Here is a 10,811-nt window from a genome sequence, read left to right as displayed (position 1 = left end):
ATCAATTAATTAATTAATAAATTAATTAATCAATCAATGTACATCAGAATTTAATATAAATTAATTATAAAGTGTGCATTCAAAAGATATATTTATATGCATAGCTTATTTGTACAAATACGTGAACCATGTATGCCATTACTGATTTGTAAACTTAATGTTGATCAACATTATGATAAAGTGTACAAGTAAAAATATGCCCTCAATAGTAAACAAAATTAGCGTTGAAAATTTTAAAGAGAAAACAAATGTAATTCCAAAAGGCATTTATGAAAAAGGCTTATTTACTCAAATACAATACATGTAATAAAATTATTTAATTAGATTTGTACCCTTTTACGTAAATTATAAAAATTTCACGGAATATATCATGTTCTTCAGATACGATCAAATATATGTTTGAAATTCGTTAATTACCTTTGTAACTTTATGTAAAGCATTCTGCGCATGCGTGTTTGTAGCTAAATATACGGGATCAGAAAGTAGTTGTTGTAATAGTTTGAAGTATTTCTGAAGATCTGAATCTTCTACCTCTAGTTTAGAAGAATGTCGCACATCTCGTCCAATTTCTCTTGCCTGGTTAAAATAAAATAACAGTTCTAATCTACTTTTACCTAAAAATCTATTATCTTATTATAATTAAGATAATTAACTCTTAATTGTAAGACTGCTTTGTTATAGTGAAACATTACTAACAAAAATGCATTACAAACACGATTAAAATGTGTTTACCTAAAAATGTAATACCTAGAAAAGTGGTCTGCTGAATGCATTTTTACTATTGCCTTCTGCGTTGGAAACAGTCAAATAATACCGGGGAATTTATCATTTTGAAGTCTCATATACTTGTATTCCTCTTTATTAAAGGTCACCAAACATAATTTCAAATGATAAATAATGACACAAACCACGACAATATGTCATGTAAATTCCATGAACATAAAGGATTTGACTGAAAGATTTGATAAATGTAGGAGTGCTTGTAAACAATGCTTTTTCTGAGTTCTCGTTTGTTTGGTTTTTTAATGAAAATAAATTTTGCAATGAGTCATAATATATCCAAATTCAACTAAATAACAAAACCCTGACGACTTGCACAAATAATCATTGGGACAGTTAAGAAAGCAAAAGACCATCTGCAATGGGCCATACATTATCTACATATAGTTATATAAAAAATCTGGCATTAAGCACAGAAGGCCCGTGGGGACATATGTTCTGTAAATTTGCTTAATATCTTGATCAGAAAAGGAGGAGATGCCTTCCGAAAATTTTTAATGCTATAGCATATTTTGGGTAAACAAATCCACTGTTCCGCCCAGTAGATTGTCTTATCACGAAATCGTATCAATATGCCTCTGGGAACTTGATGGTAATACTTCTATTAAAGTAGCTTTTAAATTCTAAAACATTAAAGAAATCATAAAAATGTAGACGATGCGAGCCAAAATATCCTTAACGCGCTTACCAAACCTCTGACCTTTCTTTATGTTCAGAAAGCATGATAAAAACAAAGTAAAATGTATAACATATGTCAAACTGTACTATTATATTTAACCATAAATCATTGAAATATATAAATTTCATTTTTGTTATCTATGGACGGACCTAACGTTTGTCCTCATCAATAGTATCTAAATATCGTTTACCTTTTCAAAAACGTTCGTTTTATTATTAAGGTTTTCATGTAATTTCCCCTGGAAGTCTTTGTAATTCAGAATAATGCTGATTATCCCATTGAAGTCTGTTTCTGTTGCAGATGCTTTATCTTTATACCCATCTGGGGGCATGAAGCATTTCGCCACTTCCCAGAAATCACTACACCACTGGGAAGCATCTGTGTTTTTGAACGACGGGTCGTTGTACCTATGCGCATTCTGTATTTCAGATTTGAAGTTATGACATATCTTGTTAGGACAGCCAGAAGAATGGTACCTTGTTGCAACATTTCGATGATAAGTACATTTCCTGTGCCTTATCTTACATATATTGTCAGTAGGGCAATTAACAAGATTCTCCGTACAGCAACTTGAACAACAAATCCCATTGAAAAGTCCATTGTGGTAGCAAATATCATCTAAGCATTTTAATTGAAATTGGTGAATTTCATTACAAACAAAAGGTTCAAGTCCTTCTTTGGTAAACAGCACAGCTAACTGAGCTTTAACCCAGTTATTGTATTTTGTTTCTGTCAGTTTAGCGCTATATGAAGCCATTGCTTGCACACTTTTGTCTTTCCAACTTTAAGAATTATATGCATTAGCGTGTCTTGTAAATCACGAGCTAAACCTGAAAAAAAAACCTGTAAATTGCTTAAATATATTATCACATTTCAAGGAGGATTTGTCTTTCAATCATTTAAAAGTGTTATGCAATACAATTTAGATATGTAATTATACTAAATATTTGTGACGAATTGTATGTGTTTCTATTCTTTTTGTTATTTCTTGGTGATATTACCTATCAAGTATTATCATTACCACTCTATGTCATGATGTCAATACTTTGGAACCGCAATGGTTTGTAAATCTGTGAATTTATTACTAATTAAAATATTTTAAATAGTATTTGTATATTATATATCAGCTAACTTAATTTCAACCAGTCGATATTTCTTTAAACAAAAATTGATATTATATCAAACAAAAAGTTCAATATTTTAAGTTAAATAACGGACAACTACTCGCAATTAATACAATACAAATCCTCAATTTATGACTTATTTGGGATCTGGGATATTTTATTTCAAAACGTGAACATTTATCTATTGTAGGATTAAAGCTAAGATCTAAAAAGAAATATACTTTACAATACGATTAGACGAGCCCCAATTAGACTCTCATGCACTACTACACATTTTTTTTGTAACAACCATACCGATCTTTCAAAAGGCAAACCTATTGACAAATCGTCCTCCTATTGACAAATATATACTTAAAACTTGTTTATTTTAAAATGAAATGTTTTAAATATTCTACGCACGATTTTTTTTATCATACTTAAAACAAAACCGTCTATGTCATTCCTTGTATTTTTTTTTTAATTGTTTTATCCGTTTTTAAAAACATCATGTTAGAATTTGATAAAATTATAGTTATTCATGGAAACGTTACAACATCAAAAGTCGTCAAATAATCTCTCTACTCAATTGTGAGCATTAAACTTTAAGAACATGTCAATTAAGAAATAATATATCCCAAACTGTTATTTTATTGCTCAATAACATCACTGTTTGGAGTATTATATATCACGAGGGCGTAGCCCGAGTGATATAATGATGCGCATCCTAACGACAAACAGTAATGTTATCAAGCAATAAAATCACCGATTATTATTTCGATTCTAACATGACATCATTAAATAAATGATGCCGTACCTGATATTTAGCTAAAATGCGCCTGATTTGTTTCCGTTCTTATTGTCAGCGCGTCACATTTTTAGTGGTTACGTCACGTGTATAATGATTACATCACACGTCTAAATATAGAACGTCAAACAGTGATTTTATAGCATAATAACACACACTTTCGGTTCTTCTTTGTTCAATAGGGAAAAATGCGGGTCGTGTTAGAATTTGAAATAACATCTATGAAACAGTAAACTTAAAACTGGTATAGTGATTTTAAGTACAACACTAAATTTTAAATGGTTTCTCATACTCATGTTGCTGTATGTTTGTACGTACGTTCGTCATATCTTTCTCGTCCAATAATAACGTGAGAAGTAATCAGCCGTATTATATGTTAACCGGGCTTATTCCTTCTTAAGTTATCGTATTTGCGAGGTTAACAGGCCGTTAGTACATACATACTTATCAACCCTATCACAGGATTGACCCGCAAAGGTCCAACTTACTAGTCAAAATAAATGTATGATTTATGGGCCTTAGATTTTGACCTCCTAATATGATCCTAAAGACTTGTACCAAGTTTCATGTATAAGCCTTCATTAGTTTAAATGATGTATGTTACATGTAAAACTTTTACATGTAAAACTTTAACAAAAAAGTTTTAAAAATTCATATATATATCTGATATGTTAATTATCTTTGGCGCATGACGGAACTAACTATCTCGTTTGCAACTCAAGGATAACCAATGACTAAATTATATCGTGCAAATAACTGAGAAACTCCTGCGCACGACATAGTATTTCGTGCGCACCGCTTACTTATCTCATGCACATGGTTCAATATTTCGTTTGCACGACATAGTAACTCGTGTGCACGAAATGATAATCATGTGCATCACTTAATCATATCGAGCGCATCACTTAGTAACTTGTGTGCAGTAACATGTGTGCATGACTTAGTAACTCATGCGAACGACATAGTATCTTTAAATATCTGCATTAAGTAATTTGTGGGCACGACTAAGTAACTCGTGGGCACGACATAGTGTCTAGTGCATACGACTTAATTATCACGTGCACCTGACTTACATGTAGTATCTGGTGCCCACGAGATGAATAGAAACACACACATGCCACCCTTTTGTGGCCCAGAAACTAGACATTACAGTTAGTGCGTGTTAACTTGTTTATAATTCTATGTTACTCCAAAGTTACGCATTACACATGTTATTTGTATCAGATTTAATGCGGCTTTCCCAATAGTTATTATGAAACAAATAGATTTAAACTGCAATGAAATAAATAATAAATACCGTATATAAAGATTTGGCAGCAAGGATAATTTTAAAATTTGATATTTGGGCCTTAGGCGTTTTAAATCACGTTTCATTTTTTTGCTTAAACGGTAAGAACGCGAAACTTTCGATTACCTGTCTTGAAATTGGATTGCAGAAAGTTGACCATATTTACGATTTGGTTACATTGATTTTATTTCAATAGTTTCAGCCAAGTTTTGTACACACGACGTCAAACTTGACCATCAATGCTCATTTTTGAACATGACGTTGTTGCGTATCCTTGGCATCTGTTACAGGAATTACAACGCCATTGGCGGAGAAAATATCTTAATTTTTCACAGCATTCGACGGAAGGGACAAAATTTCATTGTTTAAGTTTTCGTGTCGGCGGGGCAAAATCTTTCGTGTCCGCGCCCTTTGTTTGTCGTGTCTTCGTGTCTTGGCCTCGAAACGCGAAGGTCGAAATAACGAAAATACGGCAGATTTTCGTGTTATTGTGATTTCGCCCCGAAAGTCGAAAGCCGAAGTAACTACAACAATGTGGCCATACCACGTGACTTTTCGGGTACGGAACACCCTGATTTTTCACCCGATTCAAGTATGTTTTTTATTCATAACTTATTTATTACTCAACCGATTTTGATCAGATAAGGCGCAGAGTACCCGTAATTAATATCAGCAAACCCAAACGGAATTTATTCAAAATTCCTAAAAACCCCCCAAATTTGGTTTTTTGAAAAAATTTTTCGATAAAAGTTTTTTTTTTCATAGTTTGGGGCCCCGGAAGGGGAAAGGACACACTCATTTTTTCATTTACAAGCAATTTTTAAAAGCAAAAATTTTTTTTTGCCCACTGTTTCATAGAAAAATACAAATGTTTAAATCTGATATATAATTTACTATGTCCAATGTATCGAATGAATGCAGTGATGTTTTAGCATATTTTCATAAAGTTATGTTGAAATGATTCGGAACACACTGTTATTTCAAAAGATACGGTACACACACAATTTCTGTCTTTGTAATAATTCTAAAATAAAATATATTAAAATTTAATTAAAATTATAATGAGAGTTGATTTTTTTCATAGTTATATCATTTTATTAATTCAAACGAGAAAACCCAGGGACCTGTTTTGCAATGTATCATTAATGCTTACTTTTAATGTTTATATGTATTTGTGCCACTATATTTCAAGAGATCACGATTAACATTACAACAACCTATTTGTCCTATTTAAAATCACCTAGGGTATGTTAAACACTTCGATCTTCACAGAATCAGGTAGTTGCACTCTATAGAAAGAAAATGTTGTTATATAATGTTGTGTTTATTGTTGTTTATTGTTGTTTTTTATTTCTTTTAGTTTAAGTGAAGTAAGATATGTCTTTTTGATTCATCCTGAAAAAATAAAACAAGGTCATGACCTAAATAGCTGAAAAGTATCATTACTTGATAACAATTTATATATATTTATACTTGTTAATAATAAACAAGTCATTAGGTACAATTTTGCAATACCATGGTCATGTTAAATTAAATTAAATCACAGAAAGCGCTGAATTTGTTTGGGTCTCAGAATGTCAGAAAGGTGAAGGCTGTGAGATTGTAAACCAATTTGTTTTTGTATAGTGCCACCAATGTTGTGGCTAGTGTCATAACTGTAGTAAATTGGCTATAAGGCTTATTGCAACACTGATATGTATTTCATTTTTTATTTGGCTTAAACAATAAAAAAACAAAAAAACATGAGTTGCCTTAACTTGGATTTGAACTCAGGACATCTCTCTTCCTAAACGAGCGTGTAACCCTTCGGCCACGGGGAAGTTATAAGATAACAGCCTGAAGAAAACCATACCATTTCTAAATTAGGGGTTGTAACCCTTATTAATTTCGTTTGACACTGATGTAAATAATCATGGAGCTTAATATTACATGTATATTTGTAAAGAATTACACAATATTTGAAATCTTTGACCAATCGGGAACTACTTTTTTCTTCTCCCGAGAAGGCTTGAAAATTAAATGCGCCCCGTCCATTTATGACAATCTTAACACAGTGATCCCCCTTATTTTTTTCAGCGTTAGAGTACATATAAAGGTAAGTAACCGCTTCCAGGGGTTCGGAACTACTTTCTTATTTTGCAAATAAGCATATCAGAGCCTGAAAATTTCGCTACCATTATTTTAGTTTGGTTTGACGACCCAAACAAATAAAATGTAAGTCGCCATTGCTTAAAATTTTAATGTTTAAAGGGGCATGAAGCTATAAAAATAACTTTTTAATTCATGTAATTAGGTCATTTTTGGTTTGGTGTCACAGCTCATAAAACTGACATTATCATGTGGCATTTTCGAGTTTTACAAGTGCCCCTTTGGGTATAAATAAAGAAACGAACGGGCACCTGAGTAAAACGACCGACATTCTGTATGGTAGTAAGAAAACTTTCTCACATAAAAAATCGAAACATCGAAGTCCTTGTGGTCTCGTACCTACTTCATGTAGTATATATAAAACAGAACGCAGCCTCCAAAATCCCATAGCATTTGATTGAACAAAATGGGTATTATTAAAATATCATTTTATTTTTTAAACACAAAACGTTACCCTTATATAACAGGCCTTGTTCCCATATTGGGTTCTTCAAATTTATCAAATTATTAAATTTTGATTGCACGTTAAAACTGCGAAATATGTTTGTCCATATGTAAGATAATTTGATAATTTAGATATGGGACCCTGGCAGATGATTCATACCAAAAATATCATGTGGCCGAAAAAAAAAATTTACACTTTTTTGTGATTTAAAAAAAATCCACTTACATCAAAAAACCAGCGTTTTTCTCTCCAAATTCAATTATTTTAAACAACAGTTTGCAAGGAACATATATTTCCAACTTACTCCAAACTTCTTGTTTGTTTATATATTTATACTACGTTTAGACAGTCATTTATATATTCGAACAAACAAATTAAATGAAATAATAATAGCACATAACAGATGTCCATGAATTTCACAATTCGTTTTATAATCCAAAAGAATATACCTATTTGTTTCAAATGAAAATCAAAACAAAACAAAATTTTGAATGTCTTCCGTATCCCTCACTAAACTTTTAACATTTTATAGCCAAATATTAATCGCTCAACATATAAAATCGAACTTTGCGCAACGTACGTACTCTCAAAATGTTCTTTTATTTTTTTAATAATCCTGTTTACATCAAACTGTAGGCATAATGATACTTTGCAGAACAGGTCCCAGGGTTCTCGTTTAAATTAATAAAATGTATAAACACGTCAAACAAAGGGCGCGGACACGAAATATTCCGTCCCTCCGATGAGAAAACTAAAACAATGAAATTTTCGTCCCTTCGCGAGTTAAAGTTTCGTTATTTCGCCTTGAACATTTCTTGCTTTCGTCCTTAAAGGCGAAAGTCGAAACAACGACAAATAGGTATGTTTTCGTGTCTTCGCCTTTCGACTTTCGGGGCGAAGACACAAAAACACAAAATGACAGAAATCAGCCACCATACTACCGGTAATTGGGATAAAGTAGGCTACTTGGCGTTAAAGCTACTGACCTCCAGATCATGGCACAGGCAATCGGCAAATTGGTTTACAATTAACAAAGATCTGGGAGGTAACATAAGGCCTGGTGGTAGGTCCGCTGGCGAACCTTTCTACCTTTACTATATTTATAGTATAACTATATATGGATGAAATTTTTAAAAACAAATTTCCTTTGTTGATTTATTGAAGATAATATATTTTAAAAACATTTTGAATGAAAAAATATTTTATTAGTGAAAAAAAATTTTTTATAAAAAATAAGTGGGCTTGGTCATGTACATGTATACTAATCTACTATAAGATAAGATAAGATAAGATAATCTTTATTTAAAGTCGGTTTCATAAAAACATATAAACATTAGCTATATAAGCTATTTTCCGACATTTTCTATCCAAGCCACGCACCGATTGCCTGTGGATCATGTCAGATGGTAAAATAAGAAAATAAAGAAATAAAATTGCAAGTAAGCGGTAAATACCTATCTAGAAAGTTTTAATGTGTAAAGTCATAACGTTACTAATGAAGCAGCCATTGATAGGAGAACATTATTCATTAACATGGTCATGTGTCACAACAATGGTCCTGAAAAATCCTGATATCGTTTATCAATTTTCGTCATTGAGTAGGCCCCTATCATATTTCAAGCTTAAGTTTAAATCGATAAAGTTGTCATTATAAATAATTTTAAAGTTTGTAAAATCGGTCGGTCTTACAGTCGATATATTGAGACTTATCAACTAGTTCTGGCTTCCAAAACTTTATAAGCCGCTTTTTAACATTTTTGTTTTTCATCTGATGCGGCATAAAAGTTTTGGATTAGACCCGTTACGAAACCTAACCAGAATAACATAAGTTGATTTATTTATGTTTTTCACTTGCAATACACTTGACCCAAATCAAATTCTTGTGCATTTTACGATAAAACAATAATTTTAAATATCATTCTATACCAGATTAAAGTTATCAAAATATTAATGACCGTCATTAAAAATGTGCATATTTAACCTGGAATTATCAATGTTACGCCGACTTACAGTTGGCCATGAATTTCAGGTTGTCACGCGAGATCTCGTATGACGTCATTTCGCCGGGAACAGATTTGAATAGAGTCGTGTACTATATTTAGAACATTTTGTTGACATGATTTTCGATACTTTTATTCAAGATAATGTTTTTTATTTATTTTCATTAAATTTTTTTAGCACTTAAATACAATTGAATTGAATATAAAAGTCAGTAAATCACCCTTTTCATAATCTTAAAAAAAAGTAATTTATAAAAATATTGGAGGCACATGGGTTCGTAAGAGTCAATCTCGTAATCAACGTGATCAAACATTTTGGCAATATGGGCGGTCTAAGTGCCGGAAAATTTTACCTGTCGGAAACTATTAGGTTAGTTTATGTTCGTAATAAGATTTTTATTTATGTCCATCCTTGGCTTATCAACAGATTATAAATAGTTTTATCAAGGTATGCTTCACTTTACTTCATGACATGTTCGATGAATAAATATCGAGCGTGTCAAGATTCCTGACACAGATTATTGGTGGACTTTCCCTATGGGGTTATCTTCAGCGTTCACGTCATGTCATAGTATATAAACGGGTACGCTGAAGACCTTAAGCTACTTATCAACGTGCAGGTGACCTAGAGCATTGACCTCTAATTCAGGTAAAATTAGCCTGCCTACATAGCCACTTAGCTAAAAATGAACATTAATGTATACTCATTGACAAATCTTAAACTAAAATGACTGTTATATTTGTTTTTGGTATAACATAAGTAAAGACTTACCTCTATGTCGAAGTTATGGCGTATAAATGTAAACATAAACATCCACTTTCGTCTTCTGACATTTTACCACTATGCCATATAATTTTACCGTAGGAAAATATCTTTTGTGTTAAGGTTCATTTTTCTGAATATCAAACAAAATTAAACACCTAACAAGCATACTGTACAGTAGTCTAAAAAATTACATTTAATGTAACCGATCGGTGTTTATCTTGTCGCTGTGTGAAATATACCCATTATGACGTAAACCCTGGTTCTCATTGGTTAACATATCGCTGATCATATGATACATATACATATTGCATACTAAATTTAGATTGGAGTGAACAAAACGGGGAATTTTGTAGATAAGTTTCACGGAAGATTTAACACGAGTTTAAATAGTTATCTATTTTAAAGCGAAAATAATCACACAGTATTTCGGATAAAGAGGACAACAGTATTATAGAAGCATGTTTACAGATTCATAATACTTCTAATGAAAATTTATAAAACGTATTCAAAAATCAAATGAACAAAAAAGTCATAAATTGACACATGCAGCGGGCGGCACTTAAATTCTACGAACAATACCAAACATTGGTTATAATATGTAACAAAGACCTTACATGTAATTGCTGTGTTAGTCCACACATTAGAAACAAATTACTAAGGTAAAAGTATGGTTATAACAGGAATATTATTCTTACATAATAATTCTAAAGTGATAACAGAGCCTTTATTGAAATAGGATTCATCCCAGTAAACACCACAGGTGGCAGTATCAGTGTTTGGACACCAACTCCTATCTG

At 31.9% G+C, this 10,811-nt stretch overlaps 1 protein-coding gene across 1 annotated transcript; it reads right to left on the bottom strand.

Annotated features, from left to right (window-relative positions):
• Nucleotides 1-430: 430 nt before the first annotated feature.
• On the bottom strand, nt 431-10,268 carry LOC132722085 (uncharacterized protein CXorf38-like; the record flags this gene model as incomplete). Its single annotated transcript, XM_060706515.1, is given in 3 exon segments — nt 431-576; nt 1,650-2,289; nt 10,021-10,268. Coding segments are annotated over 2 exon segments (713 nt in total), but the record flags the coding sequence as incomplete, so codon positions are not given.
• Nucleotides 10,269-10,811: the final 543 nt, after the last annotated feature.

The sequence above is a fragment of the Ruditapes philippinarum genome, unplaced genomic scaffold (assembly GCF_026571515.1).
Source record: "Ruditapes philippinarum isolate M1 unplaced genomic scaffold, ASM2657151v2 ctg7968_1_1_1_1, whole genome shotgun sequence".
In the NCBI taxonomy this organism is placed as follows: Eukaryota; Metazoa; Mollusca; class Bivalvia; order Venerida; family Veneridae; genus Ruditapes; species Ruditapes philippinarum.
This window is presented reverse-complemented; position numbering and strand designations above follow the sequence as displayed.